The sequence below is a fragment of the Notolepis coatsorum genome (assembly GCF_963971535.1).
Source record: "Notolepis coatsorum genome assembly, chromosome: 6".
Classification (NCBI taxonomy): domain Eukaryota; kingdom Metazoa; phylum Chordata; class Actinopteri; order Aulopiformes; family Paralepididae; genus Notolepis; species Notolepis coatsorum.
The window spans coordinates 14,215,551-14,238,050 of record NC_140170.1 but is presented as its reverse complement, the minus strand read 5'-3'; the positions used below and the strand labels follow the sequence as shown (position 1 = coordinate 14,238,050).

General features: G+C 45.8%; 1 protein-coding gene across 1 annotated transcript in view; it reads right to left on the bottom strand.

Moving 5' to 3' along the window:
• The window catches only part of LOC311229383 (uncharacterized protein), a gene marked incomplete at both ends in the record, with an annotated part of 211,269 nt that overhangs the window by 66,161 nt on the left and 122,608 nt on the right, over window positions 1-22,500 (bottom strand). The window contains 7 exons of the mRNA XM_084315471.1: window positions 1,805-1,840; window positions 4,123-4,158; window positions 5,923-6,003; window positions 6,230-6,271; window positions 8,123-8,161; window positions 10,945-10,989; window positions 11,155-11,226. Of these exons, the coding sequence (XP_084171597.1) occupies window positions 1,805-1,840; window positions 4,123-4,158; window positions 5,923-6,003; window positions 6,230-6,271; window positions 8,123-8,161; window positions 10,945-10,989; window positions 11,155-11,226 (351 nt within the window). The remainder of the gene's footprint in view (window positions 1-1,804; window positions 1,841-4,122; window positions 4,159-5,922; window positions 6,004-6,229; window positions 6,272-8,122; window positions 8,162-10,944; window positions 10,990-11,154; window positions 11,227-22,500) is intronic.

Below are 22,500 nucleotides of genomic sequence, written 5' to 3'. Positions count from 1 at the left end.
AAATTTCAATTTTTTTATATATAATTCTTTACATTTTTTTAAATATCCTCAAACTAAATCTTCAATTTGAATAAAATGATTAATCTGATTAAATTCGTAATTTTTTTTATTAAATCAACTTTACAGCCGCAGACCCATCCCAGGGAGAAGCCCCAGCCCAACTAAATCAATTAAATCAACTTTCTTTAATCAATATAACTCATCAGTTTCTTTTAATACTATAATATTAGTGTAGCCTAATCTTTATCTGCAACTGTGAAGAAAAACCCCATTGATTTAAACAGAATGAATAGAAAAAAAAAATATATATATATATATATATAAAAAACGAAAAAAAGTTAATTTGAATGTTGATTTAGAATTCGAATGCCAACGTAACGAACGAAGGTTCGAACGTTCAAACGTTCGGGCTCAGCCCTACAAGGGGCCGAGTCCAGGTGCAGTGCTTAGTCAAGGGACCAACTCCCGCTGTAATAACAGAATCTTTATCAAGAGACCAACTCCGGCTGTATTAACATAATCTTTATCAAGGGACCTGCACTGGCTCCCCATCGCTGCACGAATCCGCTTCAAGGCCCTCGACCTGGCATACCATGCGGCAAAGGGAACCGCTCCCGCCTACCTCCGGTCAATGGTCTCTAACTACACACCCTCAAGACCTCTACGCTCTGCATCTTCTGGCCGCCTCAGACCTACTCCTATCCAAGCTCCGGGAGGGTCATCAAAGAGAAGTCGCCTATTCTCAGTCCTTGCCCCACAATGGTGGAATGAACTACCCACCCCAGTTAGGACAGCCGAATCCCGTCCAATCTTCCGCAGTCGACTAAAGACACACTTCTTCAACCATTATCTGAATTAATAAAAATAAAAAAAATAAAAAACCTGACTAACCTTACTGTCATGCACTTGTCCTAATAAACTAACCTACACTGTAGCACTCAACACTTTGATGAACATTGTTACTCAGTTGATAGAGTTGTGCCCTTCCTGATGACTTGTCGTACAGAACTTGTAAGTCGCTTTGGATAAAAGCGTTCAGCTAAATGACTAAATGTAAATGTAAACTCCAGCTGTAATGCCAGTACCCTGGTCGTTTATGACATTTAAACAGGTTATTATCTCAGATGTCAGAATCATTGGCAAGTAGTTGCGTTGTTATTAACTAGCTAACGTTTGATATATCGGTTGATGTATATTTCGTCAGCTACCTTGTATGTTTTGAATTTTAATACAGGCTTCAATAGAACTGACACCAAGCAGAGCACAGAGCGCTGGTATTCTGACGAGACGACCCTTCCTTCTGTTATAGTCTCCTTGGTATAGAGCGCTGGTATTCTGACGTGACGACCCTTCCTTCTCTTATAGTCTCCTTGTTATAGAACGCTGGTATTCTGACGTGACGACCCTTCCTTCTGTTATAGTCTCCTTGTTATAGAACGCTGGTATTCTGACGTGACGACCCTTCCTTCTCTTATAGTCTCCTTGTTATAGAGCGCTGGTATTCTGACGTGACGACCCTTCCTTCTGTTATAGTCTCCTTGTTATAGAGCGCTGGTATTCTGACGTGACGACCCTTCCTTCTGTTATAGTCTCCTTGTTATAGAGCGCTGGTATTCTGACGTGACGACCCTTCCTTCTGTTATAGTCTCCTTGTTATAGAGCGCTGGTATTCTGACGTGACGACCCTTCCTTCTCTTATAGTCTCCTTGTTATAGAGCGCTGGTATTCTGACGAGACGACCCTTCCTTCTCTTATAGTCTCCTTGGCGAGAATGAGAAAAGCGCCACGTGGATCTGATACCAACCTTCTCTCCTGCCGCTCCTCGTGCTCCTGGGTCTCCCTGGGGGTCAGAGGGGTCAGAGGGGTCAGAGGGGTCAGGGGTCAGAGGGGAAGCAGACGTGACAGACGGTTTTAAACGTTAACGTTACACTTCCCAGACATGGAGATTTTAGATTAGATTAGATTTAAATGTATTACACAGCCCAAGTACAGTACAATGAAAAGAGGTTGGCATCCAACCAGAGTGCAACTGTAACAGTAAAGTGCAACAGTGATATACAACGTACAGGTGATTAAACTGGGTATAACATATATAAATGTGTACTACTGAGTAATAGTGCTAATCAGATGTACGTACAGAGTTGTAGTATTAATATGTACAGTGATACAGGTATAAAGACACTATGGTAGTAAGTCATACTGGCCAGCAGTGTAACTAGTAAGAGTAGGTAAGAGATATGTACAGATATAGATATAGTATTAATATGTACAGTGATACAGGTATAAAGACACTATGGTAGTAAGTCATACTGGCCAGCAGTGTAACTAGTAAGAGTAGGTAAGAGATATGTACAGATATAGATATAGTATCTACAGATATGTAAAAAGGATTATATGCAGGTATGTACAGATGTGGATACACTGTATATATATATATACAGGGTTCCCACAGACATTGCTAAATAAAATTCAAGGACTTTCAAGTACTTTTTCAAGCACTATTCTTCTTTTTAAAAGGGCATTTAAAAGGATACAATTAACTTTTAAATGCTGTTTTTTTTTTATAGATTATTTTATTTCTATCCTATATTTATGGCTTAAAACCAATTTCCCCACAATTAGTTACACTTTAAACTATGGATGCTCGATATTGGCTTTTTTACCGATACCGATATACCGATATTGTCCAACTCTTAATTTCCGATACCGATATCAACTGATACCGATATATGCAGGGTTCCCCCCCCCCCTATAAATAAAATCAGAATTTGTTCTTCCTTGCTTGCCTGGGTAAATAAATGTTATAGAAATGTAAAAAAAATTAAAATAATAATAATATCGGACATCCCTACTTTAAATACAAATTATTAAATTTCTTGATTCAGAACAATTCTATTTCAAGGACCTTTTAAGCACCTTGTTAAAAAATGGGCCGTTTTAAAAGGAATTCCAAGCCTTGAATTTTTCTTTTCAAAAATCAAGCACTTTAAGCACGTCAAGGATCTTGTGCGAACCATGTATATAGTAAGAATAAATATATATATATTATATATATATATATTAGGGCTGGGACTTTAACGCATTCATTTCAATGAATTAACTACAGAAATAATGAAAAGTTAAAAAAAATTATGCATTTAATGATGATTTTCCTTTATTGTGTAAGAAACAATGTTACCTTTCAAAGGAGACCAGACTCATGCAAGAGCTATAAGTATAAAGTATAATAAATCGCAAATAACTTTTTTTCTTAGTCTGGTTTGTTCATAAAAATAAAAAATAAAGAGAAATTGAGATCAATCAAGAGTTTTTCTAATTGTCAACTGTTCTGGAATGCACTTGAAAGTACTGCGTTTTACTTTTACCTCAAGTTTACAAAAGGTCCTTTGCGCTATACTGTATATTATTCCTAAAATTGCTGCATTTTGTAAAAAATTGCATTGATCTGTTGGTCTGTGTAGTAGCTAATACAGGATTTTGCTGCTTAAACGTATGTATAATATATATTCATTGATTCACTCGTATACCAAAATAAATTTTGAATTGAAAAATGTTGCTTTTTGCATCAAATATTGATATGCGATTAAAATGTGATTCATTTTGATTAATTAACTATAAAGTCTTGAATTAATTAGATTACATTTTTTAATCGAGTCCCACCACTAATATATTTATTAGGGATGTCCGATATTATCGGCCTACCGATATTATCGGCCGATATCGGCATTAAAATGTGATATCGGAAAGTATCAGTTAAAATTATATTTTTTTTCTTTTTTTTTTACATTTCTATAACCTTTATTTACCAGGCAAGCAAGTAAGAACAAATTCTGATTTTATTTATGGTCAAAAGTATGCATAATGTTGTGTTAATTCCACAACAAGAGATATGTAATGTTAATTACCTGAAATTATCCTGCATATATCGGTATCGGTTGATATCGGTATCGGAAATTAAGAGTTGGACAATATCGGTATACCGGTATCGGTAAAAAAAGCCAATATCGAGCATCCCTAATATTTATATATATATATACGGTATATACAGCATCACACATGTACAGTGATGCCACCATGCAGAGCGGCTGTATGCAGACGTGTCCAGAACACATTCAGACTCACTCTCGCCCCGGCTGGTCCTCGCTGCCCCTCGACACCCTGTGAGGAGAGACGGGGTCAATGTGGGGTCAACGTGGGGTCAGTGTTACACACAGTGGGGTCAACGTGGGGTCAGTGTTACACACAGTGGGGTCAGGGGTCAGTGTTACACACAGTGGGGTCAGGGGTCAGTGTTACACACAGTGGGGTCAGGGGTCAGTGTTACACACAGTGGGGTCAGGGGTCAGTGTTACACACAGTGGGGTCAGGGGTCAGTGTTACACACAGTGGGGTCAGGGGTCAGTGTTACACACAGTGGGGTCAGGGGTCAGTGTTACACACAGTGGGGTCAGCGTGGGGTCAGTGTTACACACAGTGGGGTCAGGGGTCAGTGTTACACACAGTGGGGTCAGCGTGGGGTCAGTGTTACATACAGTGGGGTCAGGGGTCAGTGTTACACACAGTGGGGTCAGGGGTCAGGGTTACACACAGTGGGGTCAACGTGGGGTCAAAGGTTACACACAGTGGGGTCAGGGGTCAGTGTTACACACAGTGAGGTCAGCGTGGGGTCAGTGTTACACACAGTGGGGTCAACGTGGGGTCAAAGGTTACACACAGTGAGGTCAGGGGTCAGTGTTACACACAGTGAGGTCAGGGTGGGGTCAGTGTTACACACAGTGGGGTCGACGTGGGGTCAAAGGTTACACACAGTGGGGTCAGGGGTCAGTGTTACACACAGTGGGGTCAGGGGTCAGTGTTACACACAGTGGGGTCAACGTGGGGTCAGTGTTACACACAGTGGGGTCAACGTGGGGTCAGTGTTACACACAGTGGGGTCAGGGGTCAGTGTTACACACAGTGGGGTCAGGGGTCAGTGTTACACACAGTGGGGTCAGGGGTCAGTGTTACACACAGTGGGGTCAACGTGGGGTCAGTGTTACACACAGTGGGGTCAGGGGTCAGTGTTACACACAGTGGGGTCAGGGGTCAGTGTTACACACAGTAGGGTCAGCGTGGGGTCAGTGTTACACACAGTGGGGTCAAAGGTTGTTGACCAGAGCTAGACACCAGAGAAGAAGAGATACAGACACCACAGAAGAAGAGATACAGACACCACAGAAGAAGAGATACAGACACCACAGAAGAAGAGATACAGACACCACAGAAGAAGAGATACAGACACTAGAGAAGAAGAGATACAGACACCACAGAAGAAGAGCTACAGACACCACAGAAGAAGAGATACAGACACCACAGAAGAAGAGATACAGACACTAGAGAAGAAGAGATACAGACACCACAGAAGAAGAGCTACAGACACCACAGAAGAAGAGATACAGACACCACAGAAGAAGAGATACAGACACCACAGAAGAAGAGATACAGACACCACAGAAGAAGAGCTACAGACACCACAGAAGAAGAGATACAGACACCACAGAAGAAGAGATACAGACACCACAGAAGAAGAGATACAGACACCACAGAAGAAGAGCTACAGACACCAGAGAAGAAGAGATACAGATACCAGAGAAGAAGAGATACAGACACCACAGAAGAAGAGATACAGACACCACAGAAGAAGAGATACAGACACCACAGAAGAAGAGATACAGACACCACATAAGAAGAGATACAGACACCACAGAAGAAGAGCTACAGACACCACAGAAGAAGAGATACAGACACCAGAGAAGAAGAGATACAGACACCACAGAATAAGAGATACAGACACCACAGAAGAAGAGATATAGACACCACAGAAGAAAAGATATAGACACCACAGAAGAAGAGATACAGACACGGAGGCGGACCCTAACTCACCCGCAGGCCTGCCACCGCAGCCGGCCCCGCCTCGCCCTTCTGACCTTTGCCCCCGTGCTCTCCGGGGTCGCCAGCGTCGCCCTGGGGGAACAGGAAGTGATGTAATCAGGTTACTTTGGATACGATAACTGTTAAGATTAGATGTTTCTTTATTATTGATCCTCTTGGGGGAAATGCAGGCGTCATAGCAGCATGGGGGAGGGGGGGGGGGGTACAGATATGAGCAGGGTGATAGTAGAAATACATAAATACAGGCAATGCAAGTGTCCCTCGAGTTTAAATAAATGCATGAATGAACAACACACACCTTCTCCGCTCTCTCTGTTTTCAGCTGTACACCACTCTCACCCTGGAGAGAGAGAGAGAGAGAGAGAGAGAGAGAGAGAGAGAGAGGAGAGAGAGAGAGAGAGAGAGAGAGAGAGAGAGAGAGAGAGAGAGAGAGAGAGAGAGGAGAGAGAGAGAGGAGAGAGAGAGGAGAGAGAGAGAGAGAAACAAGGATGAGTTGGTGTAGTGTAGTGTAGTGTGGTGTAGTGTGGTGTAGTGTGGTTTATACAACGGCATGCAAATTTCTCGATTCTGATTGGCTGAAACAGTCCATTTACACGTATGTATCTGACACAATCCACGCTCCTGGTCCCAGGACCCGCCCACAACCGAATCACATCACTCCGCCATGCGGATTTTTCGGAAAAACAAGATGGCGGACAATAATCTTTAACAAATGGATATGTTGATAGCGTCATAATGACTAAATATAAAGCGATTCTGTCACGGCGAATGTCTTAGTCCTTTAAACATTGTTGGATGATGTAATTGATGGGTCATGAGTCATTGTAGAACAAAATAAAAATCGCGCAAATTGATTGATTGATTGATTAATCTGCAATTTTTTCTTCTTCTTCCCCTTCCTTGCCAGAGCTCTCTCTCACACTGTCTGGCTTCCAGACACACTCACTCGGTCGCATACACACCCACCCACCCACCCACCCGCCCACCCACACACACACACACACACACACACACACACACACACACACACACACACACACACACACACACACACACACACACACACACACACACACACACACACACACACACACACACACACACACACACACACACACTCACACACACAATGTCTTAGTTGCTTAAACAATGTTGGATGATGTAATTGATGGGTCATGAGTCATTCTAGAACAAAATAAAAATTGCGCGAATTGTTTGATTGATTAATTGCAATTTATTTAAATTTTTTTTTTACCTACTTTCAATAGAAGCATCTAAGAATGAAGTTCTATAGAAAGTAGGTCTGCATCCCCTTAACAATTGTGTGTATTGAGCCGTACTGTATTGTACCCATTCTGCATCTGGTAATAGAATTTTCCATCAATCAATCAATCAATCAATCATTCCAATAACAACCACTAACTTCATAATTAAAAACTAAAGAAAAGTTGGATGTGTTAGTTGGTTGGATGTCTTAGTTGAAAGGCAGTTGGATGTGTTAGTTGGTTAGATGACTTAGTTGAAAGGCAGTTGGATGTGTTAGTTGGTTGGATGTCTTAGTTGAAAGGCAGTTGGATGTGTTAGTTGGTTGGATGTCTTAGTTGAAAGGCAGTTGGATGTGTTAGTTGGTTGGATGTCTTAGTTGAAAGGCAGTTGGATGTGTTAGTTGGTTGGATGTCTTAGTTGAAAGACAGTTGGATGTGTTAGTTGGTTGGATGTCCTACTGAGAACAGTTGAATGCACTTCCGAGCTGCTTCCACATGGAGGCAACTTCTCTTTTTTTCTTTTTTGGGAACAACTTTTTCTGGCGGATGGTTTTTTCAATAAATCTTCAATTAATGTGTGTTTATTGTATAGCAATAAGGTTGGATGAATGTGGCAGTTGTATAAAAGCATTACACCACTTGCAGTCGTGATTTGTGAAAAATAAACCATGCCTAGGGGGGTCTAACGACCATCGGCTGCGCCTCGGGCCTAACGACCACCCCTAGGCATGGTTTATTGTTCACAAACCACTCCTGTGCGTGATGTAATGCTTAAGTAGTGTGGTGTAGTGTAGTGTGGTGTAGTGTAGTGTAGTGTAGTGTAGTGTAGTGTAGTGTAGTGTAGTGTAGTGTAGTGTAGTGTAGTGTAGTGTAGTGTAGTGTAGTGTAGTGTGGTGTAGTGTGGTGTGGTGTGGTGCGGTACGTACGCCTTCCTTCCCGGCGGGTCCTGGGGGGCCTTGGGCTCCCTTGAAGAACAGGGCAAAACAAAACAGCGAGTGATTCCAACAGAACGGGAGAAACTACGTTCAATTACAGCCTGAATATATCCAGAGTACACAACAGACAAGAGCACAACAGACAAGAGCACAACACACAAGAACACAACACACAAGAACACAACACACAAGAACACAACAGACAAGAACACAACAGACAAGAGCACAACACACAAGAACACAACACACAAGAACACAACACACAAGAACACAACAGACAAGAACACAACACACAAGAACACAACAGACAAGAACACAACAGACAAGAACACAACAGACAAGAACACAACAGACAAGAACACAACATACAAGAACACAACAGACAAGAGCACAACACACAAGAACACAACACACAGAAGAACACAACACACAAGAACACAACAGACAAGAACACAACAGACAAGAGCACAACACACAAGAACACAACACACAAGAACACAACACACAAGAACACAACAGACAAGAACACAACAGACAAGAACACAACAGACAAGAACACAACAGACAAGAACACAACAGACAAAAACACAACAGACAAGAACACAACAGACAAGAACACAACAGACAAGAACACAACAGACAAGAACACAACACACAAGAACACAACAGACAAGAACACAACACACAAGAACACAACAGACAAGAACACAACAGACAAGAACACAACAGACAAGAACACAACAGACAAGAACACAACACACAAGAACACAACACACAAGAACACAACAGACAAGAACACAACAGACAAGAACACAACGGACAAGAACACAACAGACAAGAACACAAGAACACAACATACAAGAACACAACAGACAAGAACACAACAGACAAGAACACAACGGACAAGAACACAACAGACAAGAACACAAGAACACAACATACAAGAACACAACACACAAGAACACAACATACAAGAACACAACAGACAAGAACACAACATACAAGAACACAACAGACAAGAACACAACAGACAAGAACACAACAGACAAGAACACAAGAACACAACATACAAGAACACAACAGACAAGAACACAACAGACAAGAACACAACAGACAAGAACACAACAGACAAGAACACAACGGACAAGAACACAACAGACAATAACACAACACACAAGAACACAACACACAATAACACAACACACAAGAACACAACACACAAGAACACAACACACAAGAACACAACACACAAGAACACAACACACAAGAACACAACAGACAAGAACACAACGGACAAGAACACAACAGACAAGAACACAACAGACAAGAACACAACAGACAAGAACACAACACACAAGAACACAACAGACAAGAACACAACAGACAAGAACACAACAGACAAGAACACGACACACAAGAACACAATAGACAAGAACACGACAGACAAGAACACGACACACAAGAACACAACAGACAAGAACACAACAGACAAGAACACAACACACAAGAACACAACAGACAAGAACACAACAGACAAGAACACGACAGACAATAACACAACAGACAATAACACAACATACAAGAACACAACAGACAAGAACACAACAGACAAGAACACAACAGACAAGAACACAACAGACAAGAACACAACGGACAAGAACACAACAGACAATAACACAACACACAAGAACACAACACACAATAACACAACACACAAGAACACAACACACAAGAACACAACACACAAGAACACAACACACAAGAACACAACACACAAGAACACAACAGACAAGAACACAACGGACAAGAACACAACAGACAAGAACACAACAGACAAGAACACAACAGACAAGAACACAACACACAAGAACACAACAGACAAGAACACAACAGACAAGAACACAACAGACAAGAACACGACACACAAGAACACAATAGACAAGAACACGACAGACAAGAACACGACACACAAGAACACAACAGACAAGAACACAACAGACAAGAACACAACACACAAGAACACAACAGACAAGAACACAACAGACAAGAACACGACAGACAATAACACAACAGACAATAACACAACATACAAGAACACAACAGACAAGAACACAACAGACAAGAACACAACAGACAAGAATACAACAGACAAGAACACAACACACAAGAACACAACACACAAGAACACAACAGACAAGAACACAACACACAAGAACACAACAGACAAGAACACAACACACAAGAACACAACAGACAAGAACACAACACACAAGCACACAACAGACAAGAACACAACACACAAGAACACAACAGACAAGAACACAACTGACAAGAACACGACACACAAGAACACAACAGACAAGAACACAACAGACAAGAACACAACAGACAAGAACACAACACACAAGAACACAACAGACAAGAACACAACACACAAGAACACAACAGACAAGAACACAACACACAAGAACACAACAGACAAGAACACAACAGACAAGAACACAATAGACAAGAACACAACACACAAGAACACAACAGACAAGAACACAATAGACAAGAACACAACACACAAGAACACAACAGACAAGAACACGACAGACAAGAACACGACACACAAGAACACAACAGACAAGAACACGACACACAAGAACACAATAGACAAGAACACAACAGACAAGAACACGACAGACAAGAACACGACAGACAAGAACACGACACACAAGAACACAACAGACAAGAACACAACACACAAGAACACAACAGACAAGAACACAACACACAAGAACACAACAGACAAGAACACAAGGCCAGACCTGGTCTCCCTTGTCTCCTCGCAGTCCAGCGGATCCCGGACTTCCCTTGAGGGTAGAAAACAGACGGATCAATGCAGACATCGAGCAGCTTGACCCGCTGGTCGCGCTCCAGTGACCAAGCCCGGGCGCAGCGGTCTAAGTACGTTTTGAAAAGCTGCCCCCCCCCCCACCCACCCCCCCGCGTAGTGATGAATAAACATGCCGTCTCACGTTTCGTCCGTGCTCTCCGGGGTCTCCGAGGTCTCCCTTCTCCCCCACGCGTCCCGGCTGCGCCGCCAGGCCCTGCAGGATGAAACATGTCCCGCTCACTGGCCGGCCGTGTCGCCGACGGGCGAACACACAGAACCTTTGGCATCGCTTTACGGCCGACCAGGCAGCGGATAAACCCGAGGACTAAGAACTAAAACAGGAGCAGAGACCTGGAAGAGTCTTGCTGTGGTTTCTTCAACTTGTTCAAGTCAGAGGCCCTGGATGAGACCCAGGCTGTTATCTTGAGACCCAGGCTGTTATCATGAGACCCAGGCTGTTATCATGAGACCCAGGCTGTTATCATGAGACTGTTATCATGAGACCCAGACTGTTATCATGAGACTGTTATCATGAGACCCAGACTGTTATCATGAGACTGTTATCATGAGACCCAGACTGTTATCATGAGACTGTTATCATGAGACTGTTATCATGAGACTGTTATCATGAGACCCAGACTGTTATCATGAGACTGTTATCATGAGACCCAGACTGTTATCATGAGACTGTTATCATGAGACTGTTATCATGAGACTGTTATCATGAGACTGTTATCATGAGACTGTTATCATGAGACCCAGACTGTTATCATGAGACTGTTATCATGAGACTGTTATCATGAGACCCAGACTGTTATCATGAGACTGTTATCATGAGACTTGTTACAAAGGATCAGATTAAACCGAATATATATATTTATTGATTGATATATATTGCATAGTATTTGTATATTGTTTGATATCCCTTGTATATTCCTTGTACATATACACGGAATATCCCTTTAGCCTAGTACAGACCATAATATTTCATTCTCCTATTGGACAGCGGTCCACAGGCGCCAGGGCCATGCCTCCAGAGTCAGGTTCAAAGCCACCGTCAAGACATGTCTGTACATGCCCGGCCTTGCCCAAGAATACGAGACAGAAATGAGGTTGGCACTAGATTGTTCGCTGTGCATATAAATATGGCGCAGGTGAATACAGAAGCACTTAGGAACTAAAGTTGAAGCATCACCCACGATACTCCGTGCGGTGAAGTATGGCCTGTTTGGCCCCAAAGAGAGCATTGAGACCGCGTGCGAATTAATAACTGAAGTGTCAGAGTTTGGCGCTATACCGTCGAGTGCGACATATTTTTATTAAGTCAGTAATAGTCTATTTGTGTATAGTGTATCGTGCGGCTAAAGTTCTACAGTGACCAGCATCACCAACGCTTCCTCGTACCAGCTAGAGTGCTTATCCAGGCTGGGCTGCTTTCATGGCGCTTTCACCCGAGGAGACCTAGACGAGGATCGTGTGGACATGTACACTGGATTAATCTACCCGACGACTGCATAGCCATTTACGGCTGGATTATATTTGTTTTGGTCCTGTGATTTATGGAGCGGAGAATCGCCGACGCCTACACGTGTGTGGGATTTACCCTGTGAGGAGCCACGTCGAGTCTGCGCCTCAGAGAGCCTGAGGCAGGCTAGCTTTCTTCACTGTGGAGCTACAGTCTACGGAGAACAGCTGTATTCGTCTGTGGATCAAGAGACTATTGCACCGTCTCCTGTACTTGGAGTCTCCTTAGTCATCGTTGACCAGACTCTCTACTACCGACAGATCCTCTACCCCTGCTGGCTTACTACCGGGGGGACCCTTCAGTATCTCCCGCTATATATTACCAGTGCACCATAGATATAATTCCCTAAGATTCAGGTCGTATAATTACCTCCTGCGTAACCAGAGAATGGACATTCATTATTGATTTGCCTACGCACATTCCTTTGCCTTACAAGAGCATCCAAAGTATAATAGAGAAGTATATTATGTACCTTTTGCTGCAATAAATACTTAATTATAACTTTGTGTGGAACCGATTTATTGTGGGAAGTGTTCATCATATTTATATATCATGTACTGTATGGCCAGTAATTAAAGTACATAAAGCGGTAGTGGTTTAATGATACCATACTTATCAATACAGTCAGGGAATTGTACCCCTCAGTTACAATTGGTCCTTCGAGCCGGAGGGTAACTAGTGTAATATTAATATAGTGGTATTAATATTGACATGGCCTATGATGAACACTCCACAAAACGGTTCTCCTAAAGTAGATCGCCCGCAGCGTAGACGGCAGACACCTCAGTACTTAGAGGATTACGTTGCCAATATACTACCTAGCTTTCTACAGACGGTAAACGCGGAAAAAGTAGATAGTAAAATTATGTCCGACCCTATCGACCAGGCTACCCCGCCAATAGAGGCCCTAGTGGGTTCTAACGTAACTGACCAAGCTCACGGTGGAGACCAGGAGGGACCTGACATGACTTTACCCCCCGCCAAGACCGAAGAAGTAGTCCCCGGAGAGCTCCAGGATAAAGACAGCCCTCCAGGGATGGAACTCTACCCGCTACAAGAAGAGGAGAGCACCCCGGAGATGGATCTCCAGGACTCGCCACAGGAGAACAGATCTCCAACGAGTACTGCCAGGAGCGGATCATTTCAACCAGCATCTTCCCCCAGCGAGGCGGACAAGATGCTGGCACAGGCATTCCTCGCCAGCCTAGCAGCCTCAACAGAGCGCGATCGACTCCAAGCACAGACGCTTAGCGAGCGCGAACATTCTTCCATGGAAAGAGAACGCCTTCAAGCGCAGCAACGGAGCGACGAAGATCGTATACGTCTAGAGATTAGACGCCTTCAGACGGAAGAGAATATGGGAAGGGACCGGGCCGAAGCCCAGCGCGCCGCCGCCGAAGCCCAGCGCGCCGCTGCCGGTGCCCAAAGAGAAGCAGAGCGCGACCTCGCTCTCACCAAGCGCGAAGCCGAGCGCGACCGATTACAAGCGCAGATAATGGAGCAGCTGATCACCAGGGCAACACCCCCTCCCTCCGCACGGGGTTCCAGGGCCTCGTCAAGACAGGGGTCAAGGGCACCCTCCCCTACCCGATCAAGCGACCCTGAGCCCGACCACCAGAGAGAGCCTATACCCCCCTCCGAACTCCTTCCCCGACCGGTCCAAGCGAGACCCAGCTACAAGGAAGAAACGGTCTACACCGCGGAGAGGCTAAATAGACGACTACAGGATCTAGAGGACCTGCCAGAGGAAGAAGAAGAGGGAGATGAGGAGAGTCAAGCCCGACAGCAGCACAGTACTCCACAGGACCAGGAGGTCCAGTACAGCCTCTCTACCCCCGCTCTACCCCCGCGGCTCTGCGCTACAGACCCCCGACTCAATTCACGGGTGAGATTGACGCACGACCAGCCCCGAGGAACAGCACCTGGATACGCGGGCCATGGTACCCTGCAGGTACCAGCCCACCAAGAGGCGTAAGAGGAGACTCGCCTAGGAGGCCTCTCTTCCAACGCTCACCGATGTGCCAGCCATCCATGGCATCATACATTGGCACACCGACGTTTCCGGACTTCACCCACGAGAACAGAGCACAGTACACGGAGCTACGAATGTGCTTAGAGACAATGATGTCCGATGTAGCTGATGAACCGTACAAATATGCTATCCTATTGAAGCACCTCAAGGTGCCCCGAGCGCACAATATAGCGCTGGCCTATGCCACCTCTACTACCCCATACACCGCGGCTCTAGCAGCACTCGACCAAAGATATGGACGCATATGGGACTACGTAATACAAGAGATAAGGCATATTGACCGCCTACCCCCAGCCACAGACAATCGCTCACTAGATGACCTGTCTATCAAGGTACAATCCCTGGTAGGGATGCTGGGGGCGCAAAGAGAAAAGGGTATGCACGAACTGTACGCAAACTCTAATGTCGAGAGGATTTTAGAGAAGCTTCCGCCCGCCCGACAAGAGCGCTTCAGGCGGCAAAGAGACCACCGTGATCCTAACGGTCCCGAGCCATCCCTCCTAGACCTAGCCGACTTCCTGGCGAGAGAAGTCAACAGCCTACGGTTGGATACGTTCATGCGGAGCACCCCAAGCTCCAGAGAGGGACCTAGGAGAGCAAACGATGGCCGAAGATTGGTGACCGTCATGCACCAATCAGAATCAGTACAGAGCAGCAAGAACCACAGTACCCCCTCGATGAAAGAGAAGTGGAAGATGGTGTGCCCGTACTGTGAAAAGGAACACTGGTTGTCACAATGTGACACGTTCAAGAAGATGACCGCCGACGAGGTGAGTCAATGGATAAAGTCCAACCGACGCTGTTACCGATGTGCGCGCAGTCACATGGCAGCCGATTGCCGCTTAAAGAAGAGGTGTAGTCGGTGTGACGGAGCCCACCTAGATGTCCTACACGACAGTAACAGAAGAAAGCCTGCACCCTCAAGCAGCACAAAGGCAAGTGTTATGTACATTGACCCCGCCAGCAGTGGGGGCGCCCGGGTGCTCTTAAAGGTGGTCCGCGTAACACTGAGTTACCAAGACAAGGTCATGGACACTTACGCCGTCCTTGACGATGGGTCAGAGAAGACCCTTCTCCTCGCGTCCGCTGCGGCCCAGCTGGGGCTGCGGGGGAGCGAAAACCAGATGACGATTCGGACAATAAGAAGAGATCTAAAGACGATAAAGGGCGAGAATGTCTCCTTCACTATCGCAGCAAGCGGGCAGCCAGAGAGACGGTATAGGATTACTAACGCTTTCACCAGCCAAGAAATAGGCCTGTCGCAGTACACCTACCCCATCGCCAAGCTGATGGATAAATATGTGCACCTGCGTCAACTACCTATACCGCCCATAGACGGTGCCACCCCAACCCTGCTGATAGGCTCCGACCATGCAGACCTCATCGTCCCGATTGACCGGGTCCACACAAGGCCCAGAGGCTGTCCTGCAGCAGTCGAGACCCGCCTAGGATGGACACTACAAGGCCCCCTCGCTAAGTCTCTTAACCGAACAGCAGCCACTAGCTGCCTCCACTCCAGAGTGACAGAAGAAGACACCACCCTCCTACAGCATGTCGAGAGGCTATGGACACTAGAGACAATGCCCTTTAAGAACGGAAAGAAAGACATTCGTTCCAAGGAAGACATTTACGCTATAGCCCTCCTCGAGCAGGGGACAAAGAGAGTCAAAGTCAAAGGAGTGATGAGATACGCAACTCCACTCCTGAGGCGAGAGGGTATGCCTACCTTCCACGCCCCAAAAGAAGCGACGGAGCGGTATCTATTGAACACAGAGCGGCGCCTAGCCAGATACCCCGCTCAAGAGACTGTGTACCGCGCTGAGATTAACAAGCTAATCACAGCGGGACACATAAAGAAAATTGACATTAAAGAGGCCAATCAGACGACCGAATCATGGTACGTGCCGCACCACAAAGTCCACCACAACGGCAAGGATCGTATTGTGTTCAACTGCAGCTACCAGATCGGATCACAAAATCTGAATAAAGAGCTCTTGCCCGGCCCAACACTCGGCCCCTCTCTACTAGGCGTGTTACTACGTTTCCGCCAAGACAAGGTGGCCATCAGCGGCGACATCAAAGGGATGTTACTGCAGGTGAGACTAGTGGAGGAGGACAAGCCCCTGCTGCGGTTCCTATGGAGAGAGAGGATCGGGGATGAGCAACCAGCCATCTATCAATGGGAAGTCCTCCCTTTCGGAACCACATGCAGCCCATGCTGTGCTACGTTTGCACTGCAAAAACACGTCGCAGAGGACCCAGCAGCTGATGAAGAGGTCCGACAAAGTGTAGGAAACAGTTTCTACGTGGACAACTGTCTGCAAAGCGTCTCGACGCCAGAAGAAGCCGAGGCCCTTCTACTCAAGCTCCGCGCCTCCCTGATCAAAGGCGGCTTTGATCTCAGGCAGTGGGCCAGCAGCGACCCGCAAGTATTGCGCAGCCTCTCCCCCGAGGACAAGGCAGCAAGCAGCGAGACCTGGATGGCGACCATCCCAGGAGAAGCCCAGAAAATGACATTAGGACTAGTCTGGCGCTTCAAAACAGACTCGCTCCATTATAAACACACACCCCTGACCAAGGAGCAGGGAAGGTCGACTGCACTACCGACCACCAGACGGAGTGTATACAGAACACTCGCCAGACAATATGACCCGTTGGGATGTATTCTACCTTACACCACCAGGGCAAAGATGATTGTAAGAGCGTTATGGGACAAGGACCAGGGCTGGGACGACCCCATACCCGAACACCTTGCATCCACATGGAGAGAGTGGGAGACGGAACTCAGCTCACTCCCAGGTGTCAACATACGCCGCAGCTACTTCCCACCCACAGTGAGGCCGGAGACGTGCCAGATGGACCTGCACGTCTTCAGCGACGCCTCCGAAGTAGCCTACGGTTCGCTGGCCTACTTGCATGCCCGAGAGGAGGGAGGAGAAATACATACTGCTTTCATCCTGGCTCGCTCAAGAATAGCCCCATGAAAGCAACAATCTATCCCGCGTCTAGAGCTCTGCGCAGCCCTAGCAGGAGCGCAACTCGCCACGTTAATCCAACGTGAACTCACCATTCCGGTGCAAAGAACAATCTTGTGGTCAGACTCCACGACAGTACTCACATGGATCCGGTCTGATTTGTGCAGATACAAGGTCTTCGTGGGAGTCAGAGTCACAGAGATTCAAGATTTAACAGAAGTAGCAAGCTGGAGGTATGTGGACACAAAACACAACCCAGCTGACGTCATCACCCGGGGAATGTCCCTGGATGACCTCACCCGTCACAACCTATACAGTGACGGGCCAGAGTTCCTCAAGCTCCCGGAAGAAGAGTGGCCTACACCCACCCCACGGGAAGCGAGTAAAGAGGAGGCCGAAAACAAGAAATCTATGTTCTGTGGATTGAACACACTCGTCTCCACAGACCCCGACATAGACGATTGCCTCACCCTAGAGAGTGCGCAGCTAAAGACATTCCTGTGGCACCACCCAGAGGTTCAGCTCACTACTGACATTACTGCAGCTGACTACGAAGAAGCAGAACTTCTTCTCCTACAACGAGCCCAGAGAGACTCGTTTCCCGATGAGCTAGACTGTCTACAGGGAGCAAAGCCCGTCCCATCAGACAGCAGATTGCTCCACCTAGCCCCTGAGAGCGACGCCCATGGTCTCATCAGAGTGGGTGGTCGTCTGCGGAGGGCTCCAGACTTACCGGATGACGTCAAGTACCCGATAGTCTTAAACAGCCGACACAAGGTCACAGAGCTGATCATAAAGAAATACGACGAGGATGTGCATCACGCCGGGGCAGAGAGAGTCTTCGCGGAGATCAGACGTCGTTATTGGATACTGCAAGGGAGAGAAGCAGTGCGGCGCTTCCAGCGAACCTGTCTAGACTGTCGTAAATGGCGAGCGCAGCCCAGTATACCCCGGATGGCTGACCTACCTCCCTGTCGCCTCCGACTCGGCGACAAGCCTTTTCACTCCACCGGTATGGACTGTTTTGGCCCGCTGTATATAAAGAAAGGAAGAGGAACCGAGAAGCGGTGGGGTATTGTATTCAAATGCATGACCACCCGAGCGATGCATATAGAACTCCTTCCAACCATGAGCACAGACTCATTCCTTATGGCCTTCCGAAGATTCACATCGCGGAAAGGCAAACCGTCTATATTATTGTCTGATCACGGGACAAACTTCAAAGGCGGAGAAAGAGAGCTGAGAGAGAGCTTCCAAGCTATGGGCCCAGAACTTAAGACCCACCTCGCTCCATCCCAGATTGACTTCCAGTTTAATCCCCCGAACGCACCTCACTTCGGTGGAACTTGGGAACGAGAAGTACGTTCAATAAAGACAGCCCTGTACGCCGTGCTTGGGGCCCAGACCGTGGCGGAAGAAGTCTTAATGACAGTCCTCACGGAGATCGAGGGAGTATTGAACTCAAAGCCCCTCGGTTACGTCTCAAGTGATGTAGCAGATGTCGACCCAGTCACCCCCAACACACTCTTGATGGGGCGGCTGGACCCCGCGCTACCACAGACAATGTACAGGCCTGAAGAAGCGAACGGCCGAAGAATGTGGAGGTACAGTCAAGTATTGGCTGACAAGTTTTGGAACAGCTTCCTACTCCACTATCTACCGTCTCTACAGACCTGCCAGAAATGGGTGAAAGAGAGAGACAATTTGACAGAAGGAACAGTCGTCATGATTATCGACCAGTCACTACCCCGAGCTATGTGGCCGGCTGGCCGCGTAAGCAAAGTGATCACCGGTGCCGACGGAAAGGTCCGAGCAGCCGAAGTGCTCGTCCAAGGACGGATCTACACCCGACCCGTGGCGAGGCTAATAGAACTGCCAAGGCTCCCCGATACTATCGATGACGACCATGACCCCATGACTTTGTGAACTGCCCGACCCCTCACAACAGACATTGAGTAGTGGACAGTGCGGTTAATCTGTCTCTGCTTAGCTAATTAGGTGGGACTAATTAGGAGGCGGCTGTTACAAAGGATCAGATTAAACCGAATATATATATTTATTGATTGATATATATTGCATAGTATTTGTATATCGTTTGATATCCCTTGTATATTCCTTGTACATATACACGGAATATCCCTTTAGCCTAGTACAGACCATAATATTTCATTCTCCTATTGGACAGCGGTCCACAGGCGCCAGGGCCATGCCTCCAGAGTCAGGTTCAAAGCCAACGTCAAGACATGTCTGTACATGCCCGGCCTTGCCCAAGAATACGAGACAGAAATGAGGTTGGCACTAGATTGTTCGCCGTGCATATAAATATGGCGCAGGTGAATACAGAAGCACTTAGGAACTAAAGTTGAAGCCTCACCCACGATACTCCGTGCGGTGAAGTATGGCCTGTTTGGCCCCAAAGAGAGCATTGAGACCGCGTGCGAATTAATAACTGAAGTGTCAGAGTTTGGCGCTATACCGTCGAATGCGACATATTTCTATTAAGTCAGTAATAGTCTATTTGTGTATAGTGTATCGTGCGGCTAAAGTTCTACAGTGACCAGCATCACCAACGCTTCCTCGTACCAGCTAGAGTGCTTATCCAGGCTGGGCTGCTTTCATGGCGCTTTCACCCGAGGAGACCTAGACGAGGATCGTGTGGACATGTACACTGGATTAATCTACCCGACGACTGCATAGCCATTTACGGCTGTATTATGTTTGTTTTGGTCCTGTGATTTATGGAGCGGCGAATCGCCGACGCCTACACGTGTGTGGGATTTACCCTGTGAGGAGCCACGTCGAGTCTGCGCCTCAGAGAGCCTGAGGCAGGCTAGCTTTCTTCACTGTGGAGCTACAGTCTACGGAGAACAGCTGTATTCGTCTGTGGATCAAGAGACTATTGCACCGTCTCCTGTACTTAGAGTCTCCTTAGTCATCGTTGACCAGACTCTCTACTACCGACAGATCCTCTACCCCTGCTGGCTTACTACCGGGGGGACCCTTCAGTATCTCCTGCTATATATTACCAGTGCACCATAGATATAATTCCCTAAGATTCAGGTCGTATAATTACCTCCTGCGTAACCAGAGAATGGACATTCATTATTGATTTGCCTACGCACATTCCTTTGCCTTACAAGAGCATCCAAAGTATAATAGAGAAGTATATTATGTACCTTTTGCTGCAATAAATACTTAATTATAACTTTGTGTGGAACCGATTTATTGTGGGAAGTGTTCATCATATTTATATATCATGTACTGTATGGCCAGTAATTAAAGTACATAAAGCGGTAGTGGTTTAATGATACCATACTTATCAATACAGTCAGGGAATTGTACCCCTCAGTTACAAGACTGTTATCATGAGACTGTTATCATGAGACTGTTATCATGAGACTGTTATCATGAGACTGTTATCATGAGACCCAGACTGTTATCATGAGACTGTTATCATGAGACCCAGACTGTTATCATGAGACTGTTATCATGAGACTGTTATCATGAGACTGTTATCATGAGACTGTTATCATGAGACCCAGACTGTTATCATGAGACTGTTATCATGAGACCCAGGCTGTTATCATGAGACCCAGACTGTTATCATGAGACCCAGACTGTTATCATGAGACTGTTATCATGAGACTGTTATCATGAGACCCAGACTGTTATCATGAGACCCAGACTGTTATCATGAGACTGTTATCATGAGACCCAGACTGTTATCATGAGACCCAGACTGTTATCATGAGACTGTTATCATGAGACCCAGACTGTTATCATGAGACCCAGGCTGTTATCATGAGACCCAGGCTGTTATCATGAGACCCAGACTGTTATCATGAGACCCAGACTGTTATCATGAGACCCAGACTGTTATCATGAGACCTAGACTGTTATCATGAGACCCAGACTGTTATCATGAGACTGTTATCATGAGACCCAGACTGTTATCATGAGACCCAGACTGTTATCATGAGACCCAGACTGTTATCATGAGACTGTTATCATGAGACCCAGACTGTTATCATGAGACCCAGACTGTTATCATGAGACCCAGACTGTTATCATGATCAACATAACACATAGGATACTCGGGAATACTGTCCCTCAGTACCTCAGTGGATATTTTAACATGGTAAGGGATGTACACGGACACGCCACCAGGGGGAGCCCTACAGACATCATCTCAGTGAGATGCAATAGGAAAATAGGCCAAAACGCATTCCTATATTCAGCAGCAGTACAATGGAATAGCCTACCAATGGAGTTGAAGACCATAAGCCCCTTCTCCACTTTTAAATTAGCTATAAAGAGGTGGATCATAAGTAGCAGAAGCTGGGAGTAGTGAACAAAGGGTTTTAATATGTGTTGTTCCTTTTTATTATTTTATTGTCTATAAAATGGAATATTATTGTATGTATTTTTTTGTTTTTATACCACACATCCTGACATACAGACACTACAAACACCCACGTCCACACACCAGTACATAAATCCACTGACACCAATGATGAAGGACCACAATGGAAACAAGCCTATGGCTTTATTGTGTTTTATGAAATCCTATTGGTAAATGGAGATATACCTGTTTTCATATTGTGATCCAATGTATATGTGTGATTTTCCATTCTAAACCAATAAACTATTCAATCAATCAATCAATCATGAGACTGTTATCATGAGACCTGAGCTTATTTGCCATCTACCCTGGAGTTAGACGAGAAGATGCATACCTTTTTCTTCTCTGTGCATGCAGTAGGAGTAGGATGACGTTGGGCACTAGGCTAATGGAGGAACCTACTTCCAGTGACTGACGCTAAATAGGCTAGCGGTGCGTGTCTTCCTACGCCTACTGCATGCACAGAGAAGAATAAAGGTATGCATCTTCTTGTCTAACTCCAGGGTAGATGGCAAATAAGCTAATTTCCCAAAATGTTGGAGTTTGCCTTTAAG